The 25,899-nt window shown below is 42.7% G+C and overlaps 3 protein-coding genes across 6 annotated transcripts; 2 read left to right on the forward strand and 1 right to left on the reverse strand.

Moving 5' to 3' along the window:
• The first annotated feature begins 1,386 nt into the window (after positions 1-1,386).
• Positions 1,387-8,139, forward strand: hps4 (HPS4 biogenesis of lysosomal organelles complex 3 subunit 2). Of its 2 annotated transcripts, XR_015131722.1 has the most exons (13): positions 1,387-1,797; positions 2,061-2,151; positions 2,314-2,457; positions 2,556-2,663; positions 3,113-3,229; positions 3,519-3,613; positions 3,718-3,790; positions 5,392-5,516; positions 5,622-6,285; positions 6,404-6,530; positions 6,654-6,680; positions 6,856-6,967; positions 7,254-7,271. XR_015131722.1 is itself a non-coding variant. In XM_086313296.1 (12 exons), exons 1-12 carry the CDS (start codon positions 1,766-1,768, stop codon positions 7,423-7,425), a joined length of 1,860 nt encoding a protein of 619 aa, XP_086169422.1. In that variant the 5' UTR covers positions 1,389-1,765; the 3' UTR covers positions 7,426-8,139. The 2 variants fall into 2 exon arrangements, 1 of the variants encoding a protein (XP_086169422.1); XM_086313296.1 differs by lacking the exon at positions 6,654-6,680 and having other exon boundaries at positions 1,389-1,797; positions 7,254-8,139.
• Positions 3,500-24,195, reverse strand: mlec (malectin). 3 transcript variants are annotated; one of them, XM_086313300.1, is made up of 7 exons: positions 23,179-23,918; positions 22,572-22,792; positions 21,906-22,084; positions 21,420-21,596; positions 18,625-18,682; positions 18,395-18,505; positions 3,500-3,667 (listed from the first exon to the last, which is right to left on the reverse strand). In XM_086313300.1, exons 2-7 carry the CDS (start codon positions 22,771-22,773, stop codon positions 3,654-3,656), a joined length of 741 nt encoding a protein of 246 aa, XP_086169426.1. In that variant the 5' UTR covers positions 22,774-22,792; positions 23,179-23,918; the 3' UTR covers positions 3,500-3,653. The 3 variants fall into 3 exon arrangements, with proteins under 3 accessions (XP_086169426.1, XP_086169425.1, XP_086169424.1); XM_086313299.1 differs by lacking the exons at positions 3,500-3,667; positions 23,179-23,918 and adding an exon at positions 23,961-24,195 and having other exon boundaries at positions 16,800-18,505; XM_086313298.1 differs by lacking the exon at positions 3,500-3,667 and having other exon boundaries at positions 16,800-18,505; positions 23,179-23,913.
• LOC147316734 (uncharacterized) lies at positions 8,247-11,161 on the forward strand. The gene is made up of 3 exons (XM_086313297.1): positions 8,247-9,073; positions 9,939-10,083; positions 10,220-11,161. Exons 1-3 carry the CDS (start codon positions 8,467-8,469, stop codon positions 10,542-10,544), a joined length of 1,077 nt encoding a protein of 358 aa, XP_086169423.1. The 5' UTR covers positions 8,247-8,466; the 3' UTR covers positions 10,545-11,161.
• Positions 24,196-25,899: the final 1,704 nt, after the last annotated feature.

Below are 25,899 nucleotides of genomic sequence, written 5' to 3' on the forward strand. Positions count from 1 at the left end.
GTCCTTGGACTCCCACAGTGCACTGCGCGCCTGTTTGTGGGTCCAGAGTTCGCCGTTAGGCGTGGACATTGCCCAGCAGCTGCACGTCCTCAGGAGGCTTGGACACTAAATCAAAATGTCTGGGCTGGACTGAGAGTGAAAACAGCGCTTCCTCGCCAAAAATATTAAACTCGGGTCCCTCCTTTTGAACAGCTGCATGCTTAAACGTCTCCCTCTGTCACCTGATAAGCAGCTGAGTCCAGTGTCATCGCGCTTTCCTGCAGCCATGGGCTGGCTAGCGGTGCGCGTTCACGGCCCACGAATGGTAGCCATCATTAATCAAGAGCAGAGAAACGGATGTGCGATGGCTCTGCGGAGGAAAATGTGAAGTCAAAGCGGCTGTAAGATGTAGAGCGTTTCAAAATTTTCCGATCCAGTCCCAGTGGAAACACGCGTGATGCTGAGAGGGGCTCGTTACAAATGCGTTCTTATTGCGCAGTTTTAAATCCACGCTCGACCTTTAACACCGTGCGCGAGAGTGGAGCTGCTGGAGGTCACCTTTCCTGCCAAAAGCCTCTGGCACTGCCTTTCCCAGGATGAAGAGCACGCGGGCATCTCACGTTTCCAGGCTTATGATCGGTTGTTGTCGAAGTCTTATGGAGCAATACACAGAAACGGTCCATGTAATGTGCCACCGGTTTAATTTAAAAATAAAATACAATAAAAACAGAACATTAGTTTTGTGTGGATGTGATTTCTTCGTCTTTTTTAAAAGTTCTACCTAAAGCATCCGTTTCCACATAAATCAAAGAGTAATTTAAACAGTTGTAAATGACTTCTTGGGCTATAATCTGTCAAAAACACCTCAAACATAACTCTCATGAATGATATCAAGTCATTCCGAGGCAGAAAGAACGGCCCTGTCACAAAGTAGAAGCTGCAATCAAGTTTTGGTAAAGGGACTATTTACTGAGACTAAAAAAATGTCTCTTTAAAGAGAGATCTGGCCAACATGGAAACAAATATCACATTTCTATAAAGATGTTTTAAGTGTCAAAAAAGAACTGGACAGACTGTAAATATGGAGTAGGAGCAACCAGGCTTGCAATGCTGATCATTACTTGATTTTAGCCCTTCATAAATCCTGTTCATTACCAATAAAAATGGCTTAAAATAGACACATTTGACTGTGCAGGATTCATACATTCAAAGATGTCTAAGAAGCACGTTGTCTGAAAACGCCATGATGGTTTTACAAAACAAACAAACAAAATAAGAAGAAAGTGACACTTTTCACAACAATTTCACGTAAAAGCACCGACACTGGGATCATAATCAATGTGACACTAAGAGGCAATCCGCCAACCAGCAGTGAGTAATCCTCACACACTCTCGTCTTCACCTTTCTAGTAATGTGCAGCGTAATGGCGCACTAGTTTGTCCCTGTGAGCTCGCCGTCCTTTCACATGATTTCCACTGCGTGTGACTGCCCTGCATTCCTCAAGTGGCGATATTTTCTCTGTGTGGAAGTAATTAAAACTTACGGCGAGCGAAACGTAAACATGGCGTGAAAACACGCTCCGTGGCCGTGTTTTGAGTGATCTGCGGCAAACAGCGGACCGTCTGCGGCGTGACAGGCGATTACTAAGATCAGAATTCGCGGATAAAACATCAGTTCCACTTTTTGTGTTTTAGTAGTTGTGTGTGTGTGTCAGAGTGCATCTGCAGCCTGCTCGGGCGGATGGATACAAGATACTGAGGGGCTCCTGGGGGCTTCGCGTCGGTCATGGCTGAGCTTCTGCAGCCAGATTCAAGAATGTAAGATCCGCTGAGAGCCACCTTTACTACAGACACCAGCTACAGCATGCAGGATGGACCATAAACATACACGGCTTTGCTACTTAGCTGATAGTGAGCTACTACATTATTATAGCAAACCAAACACATATCTTTATGCACAAAGTTAATTAGATGCTTGCTTCCAGCACAGTATTACTACTGCGTGGTTGAAATGTGTCTTTTCTTGCTTCTTTATTTCTTAAATGACACATTTAGCCACTCGTGTGTGTTTACTTCTGCAGGTGTAACTATTTCTTCCTATATGATGGATCCAAGGTCAGAGGAGAGGCTGATCCTACAAGAGACGGAATCTGCTACTTCTACCCTGAAGAGGTCTGGCTGACACAAAGTGCTGCAAGCTGCACGTCTAGTGTGTGTGTGTGTGTTAGGGAGTGTGTCGAAGATGATAACAATCTCCCAGCACTTGTATTTGTGTGCGTATGTTCTTAGCTTGATTTCAGAGAAGTCTGTGAAAGCATCACATGTCTCTGTCAGACCCCACTAGACAAACAGGAGCTGCTGTGTGGGCAGCTCGCCGGCGTGGGCCGCTGCGTCTCCGAGCTCTCCTCCTCTCCAGCGCGCACGCTCAGGCTGCGGCGCAACAAGTTCGCCATCCGCATGAAAGACGACTTCTTCTGGGTGAGTGGGGCTCTACTGGTGGTCCAGCAGCAACCTCTTGTGATATTTCAGGCTTCCCTAATGGTTATTCTGGGGATGTGTTTTCTTTTCTCCCCCAGGCGCTGGGCTGCTCGGTGGATGTCCCTACTGTCAGCGTGTCTGAGTTCCTGGACCAGCTGATAGACCTCTTCTGTTTCTACAACGGCCCTGTCCGCCAGAGCTATCAGGTGCAGCTGCACAAATACTTCTGCTTTGTTCTACGTAGGTTTAAGAAACATTTACATCAGCCGTCACAAAAAGATCAAGATGTCTGACAGCACAACCAGTGACAAGTTAAAGGGGCAAAAAAACCTTTATGTGTGTGGCTTTCAGCAACACTGTGGGGCTTTTTATTGAAATGGTTTTGGGTGGACTTAGTGTGAAGGGTCAGTGCAAACTTCATGTCTGGTCTCTTCTCTGAGGAGCCTCCCTGTGCTTCATCCGTAGCACTGACTATGACAACAAGGTGAATCACACGCTGTGGCAGGCGAGCAATCTCGGCCCATGTGAGACATTTCGGGCCGTGCCGTTAAACAGTGGTCTGCCACCTTTATGTTTGAATTTCCTTTAATTTGCCACCTGTCTGAATAAAATCCCCAAATGCTCATTGTCATCGAGTTTGACCTTTGCTTGGCAGCTCAACAGTCAGGAAACCCTGGCAGCCCAGTGGGCGAGGTACCTCTCTCACCTGCAGTCAGGATCCTCAGAGCTTAGTCACATCTTCAGCTGCTTGAAGACCATCGACTCGACTAACGTAAGTACTAAAGGTCACACGTGGGGTTCTGCTTTTAGCCTGCCGCCACTCAGAAGGCAGAATATATAACAACATCTTGTGGTGTTGAGTAAGACCTCAGCATGGCTCGACAAACCATCAGCGGTTCATTTCTGCTTATTTAGTGTGCCTGCAGGATACATGTAAACAATACAGTGGGCACACGCTGGAGATTTGCTCAGTAGATGATAATATAAAAGCAAAATCATTTTTTTTATTGTTTATTTCTGCATGAGCTGCAGGTAACATTTCATCGGATTCATTTCCTCAGGTTGACCCTCTTCTCCTGCTCAAAGCGGCCCTCATTCTTCAGGCCTGTCAGCGCTGCCCTCTAGTGTTAGCTGGATGTATTCTGTTCAGAGGAAGGTGAGCTGGCGTTTGAAGAGAACGGCCACGACTTCTTCTTTTAAATGTCAGCTTCTGAAATCAGAAATTTTTTTTAATGTATTTTTTTGTGATCTGCTTCAAAGAGTTGTCAGCACACAGATGTCTCCAGGGCTCACAATGAAGGTCATGATTCACGAGAGTGAAACATACACCAAGGTAGGACTTCAACATCTGTCCAGAGGTTTCCTCAACTTTTTTTTTCTTTTTTCTTCAGATCAGCAGTAGTACAATCGTAGATATAATGAAAAGTTAACGTAAGTAAAGCAGCCTGAAAAGACGAGACGCACCAGCCCCCTCCCCCATTCACACGCATACACATAATTAGGGGATGGAAGCTCAAGGGTACTTCGCAGGTCCCTCCGCTGTGAGGACACCATGCTTGATTGATGCACTGTGCAGTTAGTGTTTTGTGACAAATTTCTTTATTTGAGCAAGCTGCAAAAGCCATACTTTAGAAGTCAGAGAATAACTTATTCTTCATCCAGGGTCACTCTCTTTGATGTGATAGGTCTATAAACGCATAATATTTCCACGTCTCCACTGACTCTATATATTTGTTTCTCTAAGACGCAGGCAATCTTTAATAATGTCTAAAATGTAACAAAAAATACAGCATAACTTTGGCCTGCTGTTAAAGTGCAGAACGTCACTCGTGGACGGGCTATAAACAATCAAGAAATTGTTTAAGTTTGAAACAGCAGCTTGTATGCATTGTAAAAATGAATGAATATTAAGTGTTGGCATATTTTCAGCCTGATGAAAACTTGGTGTATCTCAACATGGTGTGCAGTGTGTCCTATTAATCTATAACAGATTAATAGAATCTGAAAGCAATGTACTTAAGAAATAGGGGAGAAAAATCCAATAATAATGAAGGGAAACGGGGAGAAAGGTTTTATGGAGTGATGAATCCAAATCTCCAAATGTAAAAGTTTTGTTTCAAAGACACTCCGAGTGTCTGTGACCATCTATAAAACACAGCGGAGGCTCTGTCATGGTTTGGAACTGCATTCCCACCAGTCGTTTTTGAGATCTTGTCAAAATTAATGGAGTTATGAACCCAGTAGAGTTCCATCATTTTCATCCACTGTGCCAAAAAGTGTTTTATTGGAAGCAGCTTCATTTTTCAGCATGATGATGATCCCAAACACACAGCCAGTGCCCTAAACCTGGGTAAAAAAGACACAGTGGAACACCATCAGTCATGGACTGACCACTCCAGAGACTGGACATCAACATTATTGAAGCAGTGTTTTGTCCGTGAAGAAGCCTGGTGAGCTATTCCTGAAGACTATTTAAAGAAAAGTATAAGAAAGCTCGTCTAAGACAGTTCAGGCTGTGTTGAAGAATAAAGAATAAAACCTATAAATGACAGAAAACAGAAAAACTGGAGTAAACCATGACAACTAATCTCAGCACACGCAGTGATTCATCCTGTATGCTGCTGCTGTGACCCCGGGGTAGCTCAGCTATAAGCAGCTAATGCAAAGACGCAGGCAGAATTGCAGTGTGGTGCCAGGTGTTCTCACAAGCTAGCAAACCTGTTAGATTCCCTGGGAGGATGTGGGCTGGTGGATAATTAAAGTGGGCTGATGATGCAGCTCTCACTCTCAGAGGTGCTCAGAGAGCCTTTATTGTCATTGTGCAGAAAGACACCGAAGTAAGGAGTGCTGCTGCTCCTGGTTGTTGCATTTAAGTGTTGCTGCTGTATAACAGGCAGCAACAAATAATAATAATATTTTTGTTTTTTTGTGTAGGCTCAGCGGCCTAATGGAACAAGTGCATCAAGCTCATTTAGCGGTACTGTCAGCTCCACAACTGTGTTCCTGACCGCGCCTGAACTCCAGGACCTGCAGTCCGCTCCTGTCGACAAAGGTTTCAGGTGGTTTCTCCTTATTTATTTTACAGATGATATTCAGTGAAGCTTATTTAAACAAGCTGCTTGAATCCCTTTGTTACACAGTTCTGACATTCTAAAACCTTCCAGCTGTCCTACCACGCCACAAAGAGATGGTCCCTCAAAGAAGACCCGCCTGTCAAGGACTTTATCCGACACTCCTTCTACTGAGTCACAGGTGTCAAATCCAAGTTTATCCAAACCTCCTCAGAAGGCGTCCCTCAGCCCTCGTTTGTCAGACTCCGATGTGTTCAGCCCGGCTTCGTCCCACAGCGCTGCCAATTCCCTCAACCCATCTCCACAGTCGCTCAGGTTTCTCTCAAATGGAGAAAACACTGTTGAAGATGAGGCGGAAGAGAGCCGCTCCCGCGACAGCACAGGTGGTCGCAGCCAGATTCGCAGTGAAGGAGACGGCTCCGTGTTTGAAGAAGACTCCCATCTAAATGGAGGAGAAGTGGAGGGAGCTTTTGGGGGTGTGTTTGAGTTTCAAGCGGTCGAGTCTGGAAATGAGCAGCCGCACGATGATAATGTGGTGGAGGAAGACAGCAGAGTCTCCCGTGGGAGTGTTTCAGGCCACAAGGCAGGGAAGAGCGATCCTCCTCCTCTTCTTCCTCCTCCTCATCGTCTCTCTGACGCCTCAGAGGAGAATGCGCTGATCCCCATGACGTTGTACATGCACAGAGTGAAGGGCTTGGTGCTGGCTCTGCTGGTGGAGCCTCACTTCATGAGTGACGCCACTTCTATGGAGGAAGTGGTGAGGGCTGTGTTTTGTCTTTCCTCTGCAAACTGCAGCTCAATTTAAATTCAAGCAAATGAGTGCGTTGTTTTTGCCTTTGTCATGCTGATACGTGGCATTGTCGATCTGTCTCCAGTATCACAGCAGCCTGGCTTCACTCAATGGACTGGAGGCCCATCTGAGGACCATCTCTCCGGGTGCCCCGGGAGGTCCAGGGCCCTACACCTTTGCCCATTTCGACTGCATTCAGAGCACGCTCACAAGTAATAACTGCCCCTTAAATATCTAATCAGCTGTCTCCCTGCATTAAATATTCGGCACTCCCTGCGCTTGTCTTTTCAGCTTTTTTTCATATCTGATATTCCCAAACATTCTGTCTCTTCCAGTTTTCCAACTTTCACTTTTCTGCTGAAGTGAGTATAAGTCCCTGCATCTCTACCCAGGGCAGTGGGGCTAGGAGGGGGGAGGGTTGGTAGATTGTCTTTGCATGAGCTAACTGCTAATTTCAAGGACTGTGATCAGCATTCTTTTGAGCTGCAGGCATGCCTGTCCAGGTTAATGTGCCTCTGTTATTGTGTGTCTCTGCAGCCAACCTGTCTGGCCGGTCAGGGGGAGCCTGGGATCAACCCTTTGTCAGAGCCACATCACTTCTTCACTCGCATTTCTGTAACACTGAGACTCTGCAGGAGGCTATTATCAGGTCAGCATGGCAATGATGCAGTAGCTTTTGGTGTGAGAGGGTGGAGGGGGCAGGGGGATTTCTTCTTCTTCTTCTACTCAAGTAAAGGTTAGAAGGGAGGGGGGATTATTTGACAGTTTATCACGTTCATCCCTCTGAACCTAAACCTTCCCTTAACTAGCGTGGATCTCGCTCTGACAGCTGATGTTTACTGGTAAAAACCTCCCACACTGTTTGCCTTCTCTAGTGTGTTTGTTTGTTGCACAGCGGGCTTGAAATTTAAATCTGCGTGACATTATGTCGGCAGGAATGCCAGCACAGCTGTGTATGGCACCCGCAGCGTGGCCCAGGAGACTTACTTCCAGCAGAACGGAGGCTCGCTGAGGAACTCGGGCATCCCGAACCACCAGGACAGCGCTTTCTCGCTACCCAGCAAGGCCCGGCACAGACTGCTGAAACACGGGGTTAACCTGCTCTGACAGGGCAGCGTCGGGTCGCCCGTTCAGGAGGAAATGTATTTCACTGGGAGAAGAACTGCCCTGTAAGTAACATTAAAAAAATAAAATGGAAAAAAAAGCTCTGCTGTAGGAAATTTTACAACAGGATTACATCTTCTTTGCTGCCCTCCAGCTGTGGTTTACTTGTTCCCATGCTGTACATTACCGTACACTGTGGCACTGTGCTGTAAAACCCTAGTGGATCTCATATTCACAGCAGAACTGTTTTTTTAAATTTATATTGTAACTATAAATTTGCTATGACAGTGGATGCTTGTTAAAGCTTAGTTAAAGTAGGTTATGTTTACTTCCATGCTTGTATGAGTCTAATTTTATTTGTTACATTTAGACAAAAATAAAAAAATAAAGTAACTGTCTGCAGCAGATGTTTCTGTTGCTTTCACTCATGCATTTAGACTGAAGCCAGAATCGTTATCCTCTCCCACATTTGAGAAGAAAAACGTGCTTGTTCGCTGCTCCTGTATTGGCTTATTTGTCTAGAAGTTCTAAAGCATTTTATAATCAACTCTATGTCAGCAATCAAAAAGTGTTATTTAAATATTTGGCTATTAGGACTGTGATTTGTCTTTATTGCTGCCATTTACACAAAATGTGTGTATTCGAAGGTTGTCTGAGAAGAGGTTTGCTGTGATGAACTTCTGTGTGTTTTAAAATAAAATGTGATCCGCTCTGAGTTGGCCTCTTATGAGTTACTTTTCTCATAACTTGTTGAAAACAGCTGGGGTTGCCTGACCTTCTTATGACTTCAGTGTGGAGCCTATTGTTTTCTGCCTCTTGCTTAATGCCTCCGTTCAAACGACCATGAACAGGTGTGTGCAAAGCGGTCTGAAATGCCAAACGCATGCCTGTAAGATGTTCATACTTTTGCTCTCTCAGAATATCCTCCCCTATACGTGTTCCGAGTAAGGTCGTTCTCGACCATCCAGCTATGGAGTAATTAGGGCAATTAGCTAAGTAGCTGAATGTGAATGGGCTTGCTCGGCGCTCTGGGGGCGCCTAATTATGCAGGCGCATTCAATAAAAGGCAGCGGGGGTCAAATGGGTGGGCAAGGCACAAAAGGAGGGGCAGGGACTGTGAGGAGGGCCAGGATTCAAATTCTAAGTGGTGTGTTGTCCCCCCATTGTCAGTGGGGTATAATAGCGAGGGGTTCAAACTGGCCGCAAGGCTTTGGAGAGCTGGCATCAGAGAAGAAGTGGCCGCTCCTCGTCGCTGGAAAAGCACTGGGCGGAATTCGGGATTTCACCATGGCCTCTTCAAACTGCACGCGGATTACATCACTTTTCATTTTAATGATGCTGAGCTGCTGTGGAGTGTTCGGGCGCGCGGTGGGCACATCGGAGCGTTTGTCACGGGAGCCACACGAAGCGACTTTACGCACGGACCGGTGCGCGGAACTGGAAGCACCTTGGCTGGAGAACACGCAAGAAGCTCGCGTGGATAGCGGGACGCGTTTGGAGATCAGCATGCGGCACTTTTCCGCGAGAGCTTCACGTGGGTTGGTTTTTCCAGGAAAACCTCTGTTCGGCTTCGTCCGGCGCGTCTACCGCTGCTGTCAAGAAGGAGAAAACTGCAGGAGGCTGAAAGGGATTCAAGGTCGCATGAGAGGAGGTAAGAAAAAAAAGAAAGAAAGAGAGAATACACCCAGGCAAAAGAAACTTTAACTTTTCACTTTAACTTCATGCTCGTCCTGTGGAGGTCAGATGTGCTGAGCGGGATTGATCCTGATGGGAGGGAGTATTTCTAAATAATCCCCCAAACAAACAAAAAACCCAACTAAAATCGAAGATCGAAGATAATCCCTGTGGTTAATCCTCCAAAACAGAGTTCAGTTCAATACATAAAACTAGCTGTGTGGTAACCACGGGAACGGACTCTTCACATCTGTAAGCATCAGCTGGCCTCCACACAGCTTCTTCTCATATTTCTTGAGCTTACCTGCTATATTAAGAATCTTAATAATTCCAGAGTTTAAAAAAAGTTGTGCTGCAAATTAATCAGGAGAGAAGAGAAACTTTGTTCAGTAAACCATTCTGAATGGGTCTAATGAGCGATGAACTAAGTGAATAAATTACAGGGATGAATTGGTACCTAATTTAGCAGAAAATTAAGCAAAAGAAACATGAATAACACGAAGCAGCCACACACAGAGTATGCATTCTGGCTTTTCCCTTTAAAAATATCATTTTTCAGCAGAGGTGAAGTGAAGACAGAAAGGCAGTTTGGGGGTGGATAATGACTTGAATAATGCAGCTGCAGGGAGGACTGTGTTATCTGCACACAAATGAGTCTTAGCTGGCTTAATGTTCCCTTCAAGAATTGTTGAGACATCCTGCTGACTCATTAACAAGGCATTAGGAGTGAAAACATCACCTCTGCGGCAGAGCCTGACATGAGTGAATGTGCTTCTCTGTGACATGAAATGCTGTACTGTGACTCTGGCAGACTGTTAATTGCCTCTTCTCCGCCTCACCAGATACGGGTGTGGAGTTTGTCCTCACCAGGGAGATCTTGTCATTAACGGTTACAAGAGCCGAGCTTCACCTTCAGCTTTCCAACCCGCAACATCTGGACATCCGCCCTGTGCTTCCATCCATGGCGAAGCACAAGCTTCCTACAAGGTACAGGCTCAAAACTCAAGAAATGTACTTTTGGTGTTTTTACACACACTCTTATTCAAGACCCAGTAATATCATTTGACTGATGGGCTCTGGGAATGGCTGGCCTGATTGTGACACTGTCTCTTGCCACCTTTAGGTACACTCTGGGGTCACGGGGTCACACCGTGGAATTGAGAGTGGACCTGCTGTTCCTTTTCCACAGCGCACAGGAGGTCATAGGTGGTCGAAGGCAGGGCCCCAGCTTGACAAACATCTGGCGGGTGGCGTTTTTGTCCGGTGGAGATCCGCCGGGTGAAAACCCCTTCGTAAAGGATCCGCAGGACAACATGTTGGGGAGTCGTCCTCTGGATCTGGGCTTGGTCCTGGGTTGCAGTCAGGGTGGAACTGAGGTGTCATGTAGAGCTGGTGGTGTTGACTTTACGCACACACCTTTCATGGCTCTTTATTTTGGATCAGGTTAACAGTTGGACCTGACTGTTTTTGCATGGCAGCATTCATCAGTCTATTGCCATTACCAGCTGAACACAAAAGGATGCACTTCAAATGTCAAAATGATTAATTTATAGGCTAAAGCTTATGTAAACTATCTATTTCTCTCTCTATATATGTAAATATGTACATTGTAAATATGACATACTGTAAGTTTGTGTAATTTTGTGGTTATGAGACTCGGTCCAGCAGCAAACCGCGTGGCCTCCTCAGTCTGCTTTGTTCAGCAGCTGTCCTCCTTTAGCTACGCATGAATCTGCCTCGTGCTTCTATTTAAAGAAGTTTTCACAGTTGGTGGGAAAAGAAGAAAAAAACAACACCTGGACAAACAAAGGGCTTGCACATGTGCTGCGACCATGCTGAACTGAGCTGTGATTATTCTGTTCATTTGTGAGGACGTATGGTTAGACCCTCGGACCCTGTGACACTTTTCTATCCTACCTCAGAAACCGATGATTATCATCGTTCACTTTTTTTTGTGATTTTCATTTGTTTCATTTGTTTACTCAAAATTTGCTTTGCTTATGTGGTTGAACTGACCATAAAATAACTTATTGGCTACACAATAAATCAGCTATTAATAAAATTCTTTAGACGACAGTGTTGACTTTATTTATCTGTGTTGCTGTCCCTAAATTTATGGCACCAAGGAACACAAGGCATAAGATGGCACGACGCTGCTGCCATTCAATAAGGATTTCAAAATAAAAATATATACTTATGAAGGACAAACAGAAAATAAGAGATGAGAGTCCCAGCTAAAAACACCCCAAAAAAACCCCCAGGCGGTCCTGAGGTGGTGCTTTGCCTGACTTGGAAGAGATTCTTTTTTGTTTCTGGATTCAAAATTGTTATTTTCTGGAACGATTCTTTACCATTGTGAGATACAATTTTGCATCTTATCGCCAAATATATACCAAACTGAAGGAATATGACATAAAATGAGATCCAGATGTTCCTGATGTGGTGTGGCATGTGTGTTTTCAGCCTCTGTGGAGGTATTCAGTTTCAGGCTTGTTCAGTTTTTAGCCTTTTTAGACTATTTGAGTATTTCTATTATTACACACACACACACACACACACACACACACACACACACAATATCTCACCCTCTGACTCAGTTTGCCAGTGGGGGGGTGAGGCACTCAAAGCTATTTGAGAGCTGCTACCCTTAATCTGAATAACAATAATCTGGCCAAAGGGTTCAGGCAGTGAGTAGCCACCATCATCTGAGAGACAATTATCCATTTGTGAAGTAATTAAAAAAAAAAAAAAAAAGAATAATGTATGTTATTGTGTTATTTATGCAAGGCGTCACATGACACGGGCACTTTTAAGGTTAAGAGGTTTAAGGCAGAGCCTTGCTTGTCCTGGATTTTTAGCTAACGCTGATATTTAGGCGGTATCAAATGATGTACTGGTTTTAAAGTAATAACAAGAATTATCTGATGACCTGATCTTTACTGCAGTTCAGTTAAAAAACAAATTCTTAAAAATATATTTGCACATATCAGACGACATATACCCTGATACAGACAAATGTGTGATAGATCAATAATAATTACCAAGCCAAGCCAATATGTTGGAAGCTATTCATGCATCAACAAAAGGTACAGTGGTCCCTCATTTCTTTATATGTTGTTAAGAAAATGGGAAATAGGTGCTGTGGATGACTGAACCATGCAGTCAAACTTGGATCTAAATCTTTTTTGAACTTTGTGTTCATAATTTCACCAATTTTGGAAAGATCGCCAACGCTGTGTCTCAAAGATGGCTGTCTACACTCACTGTTGTACCTCTGTACATACTGGATTAATCACTCCATAAGATCTGTTGCTGTTCAGTCCAGCTCGTGTCATTTAGCATAGATCAGTGTTTTCTCCTCGTTTCTCTTCATTAAGCACGACTTCTTTCCACTTAGACCACTTCTGTCCAGATGCATCTCTCAGTATCAGATCTTTTATGGATTTTTCAGTAAAGACCTCATTAGATTCCATAAATTACTTTTGCAAACTGTTCATCTGGTGAAGATATATTTGTTTAGGCTTTTGCCATGCAGAGAAATACCAAGTTTTCAACTAACAGCTCTGTGGGAGTCTCCTTGTTGGAGTAAAAACACTAGTTTGTGTGTCAAACTGTTATCTTTACAATTTTTCATAAATATAGCTAAAGAAATAGGAACAGATGTGTTCCTGCAACAGGCTACAAGCAGTAAAATGATTAAATACTACTTTTTGTTTTGCCAAGTTCTCTATTATGTGTAGATATTACTGGTTTATCCCTTACGAGTCTTTTATGCTCAAGTGATTGGTAACGTAACAGAATAAGTTCCTCTGAAAGTGGGGGAGGAACAAGGACTGCAGGGAAAATGAGCAGATAACACTACTTAAATACAACTCTGGCTCCTCGGAACAAAAGAAAGAGAAATGAGGGGTGGCTCAAGACTTTTGTACGCTACACCAAGTCCAGCATACTACACACTTTAATTCCAAAGTACTCGGCCTAAAAGAAATTCAATTAACCAGAGCACTATGTTCAAATATTAACTGACCTGGAATAATTGTAGGTGGTAACTCCTGGGTGGTGGAGGTGGAAGAACAGCAGCAACACATTCTGATAAAATAGCACATTTATTAAAAAGGACAGCATTTATCAGCAGTTCCCATATATGCCATATCTGAGGCAGAAGATCAGGGGTCTCGTATACAGTTTCTCAGTCCACCTGCTGCTGCTTACATCCCTCAGAAGAGCAATTATTTACCAAACACGTGGGTATAAGGTACAACTTGCACACTCCATGTCTCACGCATACACATTCACGGCAGCAGACCCGGCTGTTCAAATTGAATGGGCTGCTGCCTGGGCAATGGGCAAGTTGGCTGATTTCTGCTGTTCAAATTTGTTTCCGTTTAAGTTGATCTCACGTTTAGTTTAAAAAAAAAAAAAAAAAAAAAAAAAAAAAAGTTAAAAGAAAACATGCCAAAACAAAAACAATTTTACAATAATTACAGAGCAATTCAAACGACTCTTTTACAATGATTTTTAAAAAAACAAAACAAAAACAAGATTGAGTATTCTGGCATGGCCTCAATAAACGCGATGACAAGACATGAAATGACGTGTTAGCTTGATTTAGCACGTTTCCCAGGTGAAAGAAAGGATGAGAGGTAATTATTTTGCACCATGTTAGGACTCTGATGAACAATTTGGATGGAATGACTGAAATTCTTTGGTTCTCTTGTGGGAAAAGAAAAAAAGCAGAGCAGATCTTCATTCCACTGCGGTAGTTAACTACGAGACCAACAACAAAAGGTCTGGAAAGAAGGATGTGAGGACACTGCTTGAAATAAGTTGTGGGTATATGTTTATTACACTTTTCCTGCAAAACTTTTGTGTTTTTTTAGTTGAGGTTAAGAACAGACTTGATATACATTTTAATTCTTCTAACATGTGTCCTGTTCTCCTAAAAAGAGTCCTTCCTGTGGAATGAAAATCTAGCCCTGAAAAGTTTTTTGTACAGAGAAGGAAGAAAAAAAATAAAATAAAAGGCTGTTTTGACATAAGCCAACAAAAGAGCCACCTCAAGGCGAATGATGGTAAAGCGCATTTGTATTTAACAATTCAAGGCAACAAAGACGCATGCACACGCACACGCACACACACACACACACACACGACATTTTAAAATACACGAGGCAGTGCAAAATGTCACACCAATAATATATCACGTTTTAAAAAGTCAAACTAAAACAAATCCTGAGGAAAAAAAAAATTCAAACAAATCCAAGCGTATTATAAAATATCTCCAGGTCAGCCCCGCTCAGATTTAAATTACACCTAACGCAATGGAAGATCCCATATATTCAGAGATAATCTCATTTGTTTAACAGACAGCTCATCTGGCTGCCTGTTAGAATTTTTATACTCTGTACCAATAACCATTTCTCCCCAGAAGAAAAGGCCACAAAGTCATCTTCATAAGAAACAAAACAAGATCAAAAACAAACCCTCACTTAAAACCCCAAATTAAAACCAAAAACATTGTCGTCACACGATAAAAAGTGTGATCTTGTACCTTATATACAAACGCGACTGTGTAGACTTGCAGAGGAGCAGAATATGGTGACTTTGGCGCTGGATTAAATGAACGTCTTGCATCTTTTCAGAGGAAAGAAAGGCGCTTACACAGATTGGTGACAAATGAAATAAAGAAAAAACAAACCCCAAAACAAAAATCAGTCACACACTTGACGACTGCAGCGAGGAGACCTTATTTTCTGCTGTGCTATGAGGCATTTTGATGGGATGGCTTGGGTCCACTTGGCCCCCTGAAGCTGGTGTTATATTTTCCCTGCAAGGGGTGAGAACAAGGCTCCAAGAGGACATTGTGTGCCCCCCCCCCCCCTTTTTTTTTTTAAAACCATGCAAATTGTACACTATATTATAAATAGTACACTATTTATAATAAAGAACTATAAAAATTTCTTGATGGCTTCTTTGAGCGATGGACGCAAGCTTGCACATGACAAGGGTGGAGAGTCCACACCAAGCTGGGAGCAAGTTGTTGCCCCAAGTGGAGGTGGTTGAGTATCTCCAGGTCTTGTATGTGAGACAGAAGGAAGGAGCAGGTGTATGCTCCAGTGCTCTGTCATAGTGAGGAGAGCGCTGAACTTGAAAGCGAAGCTGTCGATTTACCTGTGGATCACTTATGGCCATGAACTCTAAATAGCAACCAAAAGAAAGACTGAGCAAATACAAGCGGTGGAAATGAGCTTCCTCTGAATGGTGTCTAGGTTCTGCCTTAAAGACTGGATGGCTATTCAGGTCAGCAGAGCTGCTGGATCTCTGCAAAAAAATGAGCCAGTTCAGCTCAATCAGGCATCTGACTTGGACCTGATCTGCGCTCCTGGATGAGGTGTTTCGGTTACGTCCAACTGGGACTAGGCTGGAGTAGACCCCGGACACGCTGGAGAGATTGTGTCTCTCTGTCTTAGGAACACTTGAAGGTAAAGGAGGTGGCTGGGGAGAGAGAGATCTCTGCTTAAGGAGCTGTCCTGGGACCTGGATAAGTGGCAGAAAATGCAGACAGATGGAAGGACTACACATTCTCGATATCCGTGTCATCAAGCGAGCCTAAGTGCCACCATAAAGGCAAAGGTCAACGCAATCAAATGGTCATCTTTGTCCTACAAGAAGAAACAAACAAAAAACAAACAAACAAACCTTCAAACCCGATGGGAGTGACTTGAAGGAGGGTCCAAGTCTAGTCTCACTTCCAATTAAAAAAATAAAAAATAAACATGCTGAGACTCAGTCAAGGCATTTTGGCATCACCAGCAAAATTCTGAAGATACTAACAATTAACCACTTAGGAAACCCCACCAGGTTTGGCTACCTTAACCCAACCAAAAATAAAGTGAAAATATGAGTAAACTTCACACTAAAACAACCCAAACATGCTAAAGCTCCCGCATAAGACACCAGTCAGTTTCCTTCGTGACACACTTATCTGGAAACTTCTGGAATCAGTGCCAAGGCACACTGAAACACTGTTGGTTTGTTCTTTCATTTCTCACCAGTCTGTATGAAATAAGAGTAAGATATTACAACATTCAAAAGAAACAAAAAAACCACACAACACTACCATAAACTGGCTAAATATTTTCTGGCACCAAATTTTTAAACCACCATCAATCACAATGAGGAGGACTGAGGAGTAAGGAAGCATCCACGACGCCTGAATTATTAATCACTTTTCAAGTACTGCGTATGGCAACAGCAATACTAGTCAGAGAAGGGAGAGGAGGATTGGGTGGATGGGTGGTGAGTACTTAAGACGCATTAGTGAAACAGGCAAAGTTACAAAATCATCCTCAGAGTAGAGCTAAGCACTTAAGGTAAGTAACTAGATACATTAACAGGAGACTTCACAACAACGCCACCAAAACCAAGAAACAAAGCTTCTTTTCAGTCTGCGTGGAAAGCCAACAAGAACATTTTTTGTCCAAAAGATCAAAGCGGACGCCGACAACATAGATATGTGAGAGAGGGGGGGGGCTCATAGATTTCATTTTGCCCCAATTTGATCAACTCAAAAGACCGAAATATGACCCCACGGGAAATTCACAATGTAACTACTCAAAAATGTACAGGCAACACTGAAACGTTTGACGACAACAGAATGGAAAAAGCTAAGAGAAGAATTGAATAAAGGTTCACACATAACATCCGGTACACAGTTGATTATTATTATTTTTTTTTAAACTTATATTATTGTTGTGCTTTCTCACCTCTCAGAGGACAAACATCCGATATACAAAGAGTGACTTGGAGAATACATGGCAAGTGTATCGAGGGGGGGTGATTTGTAATCATTTAGAATCCTAATATCAAGAAGTCCTGACCTGTTGTGATAGTTTAACACTTCAGAGTCAACTACTCACATTTGTTTTAAAAACACATTTTGGACAGAGATATAAAATTCAAATTTAAAAAACAAAACAAAAAAAACAACAACAGGCCACCATGTTTGAAGTTTTCTGATAAAATAACAAAAATGACATTCTTTGGTGAAACAAAAAAGACACGCACTAGTGAATGAACAGAAAAAAAAAGGCAGATGTCACAGAAAATACAGCGATGTAACTGACTCAATGAAGCTTTTCACAGCATGAACTTTGCCTCTCACCAAATATGAATATGGCGTCTTTTACTGAAGGAAACTGCTTTTTTTTTTTTTTTTTTAAAGATTAGATGTGCGACTTATAAAATAAATCCATCCTCGGGATGACCCCCCCCCCCCAAAAAACAAACAAACAAACAGACAAACAAAAAAACCGACCAAACAAACTCCAATAGGGTCTTGTAATTTGTTATCACAGATGAGCACATTTTTTGATGCCCCTGATTTAGTATTTGGTGGAACAATACCAAAGATGTTCATCACTGCACACAGACGCATTTCTGAAACCCGACCTACATTTACGTAAAGGCAAGGCGAATTAGACAGCAAGTGAGCCCACCGGTTTGCAAAGGACTTTCTGATATTTCAACATGGCAGGTAGAAGATGGCACGTCAACAAAAAAGGACCAACTAGAACAGAAAGATACGAATATTCCATCTCTGCACTTGTCTCTCAGATGACAACTGCATTTCCATTAACCGTGACCGTGTTTGATTTCTAGTTAGTTCTATTTAATCAAATTCTCAGCAGTACCATTTCCAATTTGAAAGTAACATGTCTGGCCAGATGCTGAGCAGGAGTGCATTCTTTCTACGCCCCGTACAAAGCAATGCTTTTTAGTTTACAAAAACCGTCCCGGACCAAACACTCTTGAGCATCCTTTTAATGCCGAAATGTTTTTTTTTTTTCTCCCCAGCCTTTGAAGGACTGGTGTGGAAATGGCTAACACTGTTCAAAAGGGTCAGCAGAGGTGGATGCAAACAAATTCACAGAGAAGCGCACAGCATACACTTCCTGCATCCCCCCCCCCCCCAATTCTTACAGCATCTGCGTCGTCTTGCAGTGGGTCTTCCAAAAGTTATTGTCTTCTTTGTGTACTTCCTTGTCCAGCCCTCTCCTGTGTGTATGTTTTATCTGTGCTGCTGTTACCACCCCTCCCCCCCTCATTCTCCTCCTCCCTTCCTTCACAGTCCCGTGTCCGTCTCGTTAGTAGATAGTTTTAGCTCACAGCCGGCAGAGGCAGAACAGTGTTGGGATGAACACCCCAAACGCAACGAGGATGGGAAACATTAGGCTGCTGTTGTCAGCTGCGTATGGGTTTGGTGTTCGGGGGCCTGACTGGACCCTGTGATGGGTACCTTTTGGGGGCTTTTTCTTCCCACCTTCCTCGCCTACTTCACCCTCATCATCGTCGTCGTCATCGTCCTCAGGCTTCTCTAAGCCAGGGTGAGGTTGAAGCTTTGGTACATCTTAAAAGATGTAGAACAAAAGTCAGGGAGAGCTCGCTGGTCCCAGAAAGTCAAAATGCTTTAGTCAACACACTTCACTGTAAAGTGCTGAACAAGTGTTTAACAATCTCAGGACTCACCTTCTAATGTCCCCTTCATCACGTAGAGAGCGCAGATCTTGGGGTTGTCATAATAACCCTGAAACAGCAGATTCAAATGTAAGCAAAACGTGTATCCACATATACTTTCAAAGCTCCCATTTAGTTGTTTGAGTTTCCATATTTGTTTCTCGACTTCCCATTCAGTTTGTGGTGTACATTTAATCCCATTTTGTGTCCAAATGGAGTTCAACTGATTCAGGGAAGGAAATCTTTTTAGACAGGAAAAATGCAAAGAGTGCCAGTGGTCCACAAAAAAAATGGAAGAAAGAGGTCACTGCAGAAACTTTCCCAAGTATGCCACTTTATACATTTAGCATACAGTTGCATGCCCTACAAACAGGCTACCTGCTGTCATTCAGAGCTTTAAAAGGAATCATAAAGCTGTATTTTTTCCCCCTATGGCTGCAGCTCATTGATCAACATTTATTAGTATAAACTGAAAAGTGTAATAATTATGATGCATGTGTGCGAAAATAAATGGTGACTAGACAATTTCAATTTGGAGTCATTCAGTGAAACTAGTTAAACACATTTGAAATGAGAACACTACATAGAATATTTGTACAGTAACAGAACCCATGACTTAATTTTGGTCATGTTGCCACGTCACTCCAAAACCGCAAATAGCAGTCAATAAGAAGTCACACGCATGTGCGCATTTTATTATTTTATTGATTTATGTATTTTTATATGTGTGTGTAAGTAGTCCTACTTAATTAGGTCAAGTAAATTTGATTTTAATTCATTCATGCTCTTATATCTCAAAAGTCTAAAGTCGAACATGATGGATTATGTGAATGGGAAACACAATACTGCTGCTACACTCACACTGGAGATACTTAACAAAATAAGAATTATTAACTTCTGATAAGGAAATAAATAGCAGGTCACATCAATGAATTAAAATAAATCTCAAAAAGAAAAAACCAACAACAATAAAAACTTACTTGACCTAATTAAGTAGACAGACAGACAGACACACACACACACACACACACACACACACACACACTCCATTTTCAAAGGCACTTATTGGGAACCTCACTGATAACATCGACTCCACTATTAACAGGAGCATGAAAGAGATTCAAGATATAAAAATATGGTACAAGATGCACGATCTAAACTATTCTAAAGACAATTAGGTTGAAAAGCTTCAAGACACTATGGGGGATAAATGATACCAAGGAAGGCAACAAGGTTTGTGAGTCAGCTGAGACAAGGGCATGCCTCAAAACACAGGGTTCAAGCACTGATGAAATTATTATTATTATTTTTAATCATTACATTAGCATTACATTGTTTAAAGGAAAATAAGATGTTACAATGTTAACCAATCCAACCATTTTGACACCCCCAACTTTCGCAGACATTACCCACAAAACTCTGACCACCTGTGTCGATATGAAAATAGATGCAAGTAAACATCCAATAAATTCACAGGCAGCACGGTTGTCCTCTACTCAGACAACACCCTGGCCTGAACTAAATAAACCACTTCTAGCAGTGAGAGTCCTGTTTTGCGCTGAATGTTGGAAAGGACAGCTTCAGATAATATCTTGATGTGATTCTCCTGATATTTACCAAAGCTCGTGTGTCAAGATGATCCAGAAATGAATAAACGCAAAATCACTGAAACGAATGTGAAACAGCACGCTACATCTGTGACATGAAAACAGACTGTTCAGAAAGAATGAAAACCACAGATGTGCCACACTCTTAGTAATCCTGTCCTTCCTCCGCTACTAATTTGAATTCACCACCTGCAAGCATCAAAGCAAGTGATGTACACCTAGGTTTAATTTTTAGCTTATTTATAACAATTCATAATCTAACAGGTAGTTGTAGTGATATCAGGGAGGAAAAAAAACAAAACATCATTTAATTTATTTATTTGTTTTTTTTAAGAAGCATGGTAGGGTCTGGGCTTTAGGCTTTTTTCTTCAGGGGCTTTTGAGTTTAACAGGTTCTGTGACTCCACCCATAAACAGCATAAACAGCATCTGCTGTGCCAGTTATTTTCTTCAGTTCCTTGACAATAATAGTAGGAACAGGAAAAAAAAAAAAAGCCACATCAAGTTCACTCTCCCCTAAGAGCCAATAAGATACTGGATGGTTATCAGTCAGTTTCACAGCCCACACACCAACTGGCTATCAAGAGACACTTTCACAAAGGGAGTTCATTATGCAAAGCTTTATGTGTGTCAGGGGTAATGGCACCCATGACACACAAGTAGTTATGCTCATATCTAGATCAAACTGCATTTGAGTTATATTAACATAAAGTGAGTACTACCTTTTCTCCCAACCTCTGACTATTACACATAGCTGCTTGTTGCCATCTTACAATGCTAAAACACTATTAAAGATATAGAAAATAAGAATTAAACACTTAGTTCATCGCTGTTTTTGGACATGTTGGGTTTAAAAAAAGAAAAATAAAGAAAAGTGTTTTAAGCTCAACAATTGACAAATACTTCCAAATACAGCGCTCTTATGTAAATGGCCTGCATTACACATTCATGCACTGGTGATGGCAAGCTACATTGTAGCCACAGCTGCCAGGGGGGCCCTTTGACCACCACCAGTTGGCAGACATGGGGTTGCCCAAGGATATTTAGCATGCAGCCAGGAGGCAGCCTGGGATCGAACCACTGACCTTCTGATTAGTGGCTGACCTGCTCTGCCACCTGAGCTACAGCCCCATCCCACACAGTATGTAAACTGTGTGTAAAAATAGCCAAGCTCAGATAATTCAACAAATTAGAACTCACCTTTACAAACTCCACAGTGAGCTTGCCATTGAAAGTGGACACCTCTCCCTGCACGCTCAGCTTGCCCCGTCTAATAGAGAAGGGCACGATCTCATCATGAGCAGTACTGTGTCCTACTCGATCAAATATATCCAGGTCCTTCACCACCACGTGGCCATTTAGACGAACATCAAACACCTGGAAAAACATTCCTGAATCAGTAATGATTAACACCTCATTCTTGTACTGTCACTCACAGACACGCTTAACAGGGAACATTAACAACTCATAAAGTACAAGAAAATGTGGATTAAAGGTGAGGTTATGATGTTCCTTTTACACAGTGGTCATGAGATGGGAAATATACTGGGCCATAACCAATTTAAATGCAACAAAAAATGTTTTTATATAAAAATGCTTCCTGTCCCTTTATTCATTATTCTCACTAAATTAACTTCTTATTAATTAGCAAATCATACCATGAACAGCCTTTTAAAACTGCCTTACCTTTTGCTGTGACTGAGCAAAGTAAACTTCTGCATACTTCATAACCAGTATATACTCTCCTTCTTCACGAATGGGGACGTCATATCCAAAGCTGTCTTCATTGTAGCGCTCTGTCTGGTACAAAATCTGGTCCTCCTGATTGGACCGTAGTATTGGCAGACGCATCCCATAATTAGAGGCTACAAACGGACAACATCATCAGGCTCGGTATGCAATCAGAAGACAAGATCTGCCTAACAGCAAGAGTACTAGAAATGTGCTGCTTTAGTTGACTTGCAGCATATTGCAAAATCCCACAGACCTTCTCTACATTTGATGACATAACAGCACCGTGCGTCAAAAAAGTAACCAACCATGCTGCGTTTTCACCAAGGTTCAATAAGTTCGCCTCAAAAATGGAACCAAAAACTGTTCTCCAGTCACGCTGATCACATCACTACCTGCTTCCTCTACATATTGAGTGGGGCGGGGCTGTAGCCCTCTATGCTGACTCCTCATAAGTTTGGAGCTACTTGCGGAAGCCAGAACACGCAGGGGTTTCTGCAGGAAATGCCAATTTTACCTCCGTGGAGCACCTACCTTCACAATGTCACTCTCACTAGAACATCAGAGGTGAAGCCTAGCGAAGACACGCACGCATCTTAACAGTTAATCACGTTCACTCACCTTTACCAAGTTTCCCTTCCAGTGGGTCCTTTTTGTAGTGAATACCGTGCACATCTACATGCGCGTCGCCCCCGGCATTTACAGCCCAGATAACCCGTTCAGAGAGGCTGGGCCCCCCACCATCTGCCCAGGACTGCTCGGACAGCAGCGACAGCACCGCTGCGACCAGCCCGGCGACGAGCTGCGCCGTGACCCGCTGCATTACCTCACACCGCCTGCTCCTGGACACACAGACAGATATTCAGCGTCGGTATTTCCCCGCATGCGGCATGTAACATTAACTGTACCACATTAGCCAGTGTCAGGAGCTAGCAAGCTCGTCTTGATGACATGAAACATGATATCTTTAAGTTAGCCAGTATGCTAACAGTACCGGCAGTGGCATTTTGCACATACACACGGAAAATGTCAGTCCAGTCATAAACAATTATTGTAATTTCACGGTGACAAAGTCACGACATATCACCTCTGTATTCATTGGCCAAAGAATAAAAGACGACGAGAAATTAGCAGTGAATAACGTTGGTTATTTAGCTAGGCTAGCTTGCTAGCTAACCTACCTGTCTAACCAGAAATTCTTGGTGAATGAGAGCCCGGCAAATCTTACCTTCCCCTGCCACAAATATCTCCAACCTGGATTTTTCCAAAGTATAGGCGTGTCTCTGCTTGCCCTGTGAAGCTGAGTGCCTACAATCTACACTGTGCGATAACTTCACCTAGTGCAGATATTGTTAGTTGCTGCTGACTACAGCCTCCTACACTGACTTTCATTCAATGTGTGCATCCAAATGAACATTTGCTCTGCTGCTAGCTGCAGCTGCTGGCAGTTTGCAGGGGGCGGAGCAACGCTACCTAACTACACTTCAAATGACTGACAAGTACTTCGTCCAATCACTTTACTCCGCCGCTTAAAGGTTTCCCGGACCGTCAAACACATTTTGTATAACACAAACCAATCACACAATTCTTTGTTTAAACACAAAAAACACAGCTATTAATTCACTTTTAGAAGAATATGACAGAAAATTACTTTTTGAGGGCTGGAACAATTATGCACACTTAATAGAAACAGGCAAGACTTGTCGTGCGTCTTTTTTCCACGTCAAGTGAGGGATTTCAGCTTGAAAGCCCCGAGTTTAGCCTTAAAGGCAACATAGCGCAGAAGAGTCTTTAGAAGAGTTTTAGGAAGTGACTATGAGGCATAAAAATATTTTAAAACTTCTAAACTCTAATGAAACTATCATTGTGGACTTCACAGCGTGTGAAGTGCTGTATTTTTCAATACTTGCTTAGGATTAAAGCTTTTTTTTGCCCGTCGGTTTAACCATCAGTCCCTTCAAAAAAGCCGCTCGAGGGAAGGCTGTTAAGAAATCTGACAGCTCTACTCACTCTGTAAAAACAAAGGGGAAAAATATTCAACGCTGTACTTCCAGTATTTTGTTTTTTCTTTTAAATACAATGAACTGAACTATCTAGTCATACAGCATGCAGCACGTGTTCTTTAAGAAGAAGTACCGCCCCCTGTTTTTCCGGTATGGTAGGGTCTCGGCCAATTGGGAAAGTCCAACGCAACGCGCATCCAGGAGAGCCCTCTGCGCGAACACGGGGCACCTGAGATTTGGCCAGAAAGAGATGAATGAAGATAGTTGCTATGGCAACGGCCAACCGCCACGGATGACAGGTGTTTTACGACTGCCCTTTTCCCTTTTTAACTTGCTAAATATCCTTTCTTCTTAAAGTAAAGCCTAATAAAAAGAAATAGTTTAGTGCAGCTGTTTCTCTGTTTGAACCAGTACTGACTGTAGTGTTACGGCGGCACACGCCTACAGAGACCTAGTGTTTCCACGAAGCACATTGGCTTGTTGCTGCTTTACAGACATTTAGGGCTCGGCTACATCTTTTTCTCCAGAAGACAAATAACCCAGAGGCAGCACGTGATAGTGCAGCTATGTCGTGGGTGTTGCAGTGCCCGCCTCAGTGTTTGGTTGTTTGTGCATGAAAACTTCATCTTGCACTGAAAATGTAGGCAAAGCATTAAAACAGACGTGTTCTTTAACTTTGTTGGTTGCTGCACATATCAGAGTACTCTGAATATGGTCAGTTTCTGAATAGTCTTACCTGGGAATTTTAATAAAGAGATTATAAAAGCAAATGTATGTATGTTTGTTTTATGGAAAATTATTAATTTGCATGTAATTGTCAAACATATTCTCAATAACGAAACTGATAAAAGTTCACACAGGAAGAAGGCACAGTTAACCTCACCCACCTTCACCCACCACTCCTTGCATCCTCACTGTTACACCAGAGCATACCTCCAGTTCTCCAGGCTCTGTTGCACCTGTCCCCTCCTCTCACTACAGATCACAATGTCGTCTGCAAACATCATAGTCATAAAGACTGCTGCCTGACCTCATCTATCAGCCTGTCCATCACCACTGCAAACAAGAAGGGGCTCCCTGATTGATCCCTGATGTAATCCCACCCCCTTCTTGAACCTTTCTGTCACACCTACCGCACACCTCACCATTGCCTCACTCTGCTACTCCTCACTTCCTCATGCAGTACCACAGTTCCTCTCTTAGTACCCTGTCATATGCTTTTTCTAGAACCGTAGATGACATTTGATGATTGTACAATAATATCAAAACATACCCAGCTAGCAGACTCACAGACATGCCCAGTACAGTATAACAGTCTTGAGCTACCTCTTTGGTTTTAAGCAAGCCTTATTGGAAACACCTTCCGTTTTTAGCATGAAAATGATCCCCAAAACACTGTCAATGCACTAAAAGCATGTCTAGATAGAAAAACACACAATGTTACATTATCAGTCATGGATTAGGCCTCCCCAGAGCCTGGACCTCAACGTTACAGAAACATCTTGAATGGAACAAAAGGCAGAAACATCCAAAGAAGAGCATTGAATGTCCTCCAAAAAGCTTGGAGAACTATTCCTGAAGACAACTTTAAGAAATTACAAGAAAACTTGGCAGAGGGAGTTCAGGCTGTGTTAAAGAACAACATTTGGTCTCACCAAATGTTGACTTTCAAGCTCTTCAGAACTGCACAAGCTCTGTTTTTGTCTTTTATACCGACTGCATTCCCACGCATGTTTGCACATATTTAAATAAACCGCTGCATCTGTTTGCCGCGTTCCTAGCAAAATATAAAGAAATCAGGGTTGGCTTGTGATTTTTGAATACTGCTATATGAATGACAAATATTATAAGGAGGGCGGAGATTTGTCCTCAGGACATGCAGTAACAGCAGTCTCACAATCATTCTTAAAATGAATGCATTATAGAAAAACAAACAAAAGGTCCAC

Source organism: Aulonocara sp. 'chitande type north' Nkhata Bay, linkage group LG12, assembly GCF_057382095.1.
Source record: "Aulonocara sp. 'chitande type north' Nkhata Bay isolate Kocher_YH1m ecotype deep benthic linkage group LG12, A_spYH_male_GT1.1, whole genome shotgun sequence".
NCBI lineage: Eukaryota > Metazoa > Chordata > Actinopteri > Cichliformes > Cichlidae > Aulonocara > Aulonocara sp. 'chitande type north' Nkhata Bay.

Bases quoted from the DNA above. Each gene is read 5' to 3' on its own strand.
- hps4 (XM_086313296.1), top strand. From the start codon at position 1,766: ATGGCTGAGCTTCTGCAGCCAGATTCAAGAAT. The intron at 2,152-2,313 runs GTCTGGCTGACA...TGTCTCTGTCAG, and splicing joins GCTACTTCTACCCTGAAGAG to ACCCCACTAGACAAACAGGA. The intron at 5,517-5,621 runs GTGGTTTCTCCT...AAAACCTTCCAG, and splicing joins CCTGTCGACAAAGGTTTCAG to CTGTCCTACCACGCCACAAA.
- LOC147316734 (XM_086313297.1), top strand. From the start codon at position 8,467: ATGCAGGCGCATTCAATAAAAGGCAGCGGGGGTCAAATGGGTGGGCAA. The intron at 9,074-9,938 runs GTAAGAAAAAAA...CCGCCTCACCAG, and splicing joins TCAAGGTCGCATGAGAGGAG to ATACGGGTGTGGAGTTTGTC. The intron at 10,084-10,219 runs GTACAGGCTCAA...TGCCACCTTTAG, and splicing joins AAGCACAAGCTTCCTACAAG to GTACACTCTGGGGTCACGGG.
- mlec (XM_086313299.1), bottom strand. From the start codon at position 22,773: ATGCAGCGGGTCACGGCGCAGCTCGTCGCCGGGCTGGTCGCAGCGGTG. The intron at 21,597-21,905 runs GTAAGGCAGTTT...ATGTTTTTCCAG, and splicing joins TTGCTCAGTCACAGCAAAAG to GTGTTTGATGTTCGTCTAAA. The intron at 18,506-18,624 runs GTGAGTCCTGAG...ACATCTTTTAAG, and splicing joins GATGAAGGGGACATTAGAAG to ATGTACCAAAGCTTCAACCT.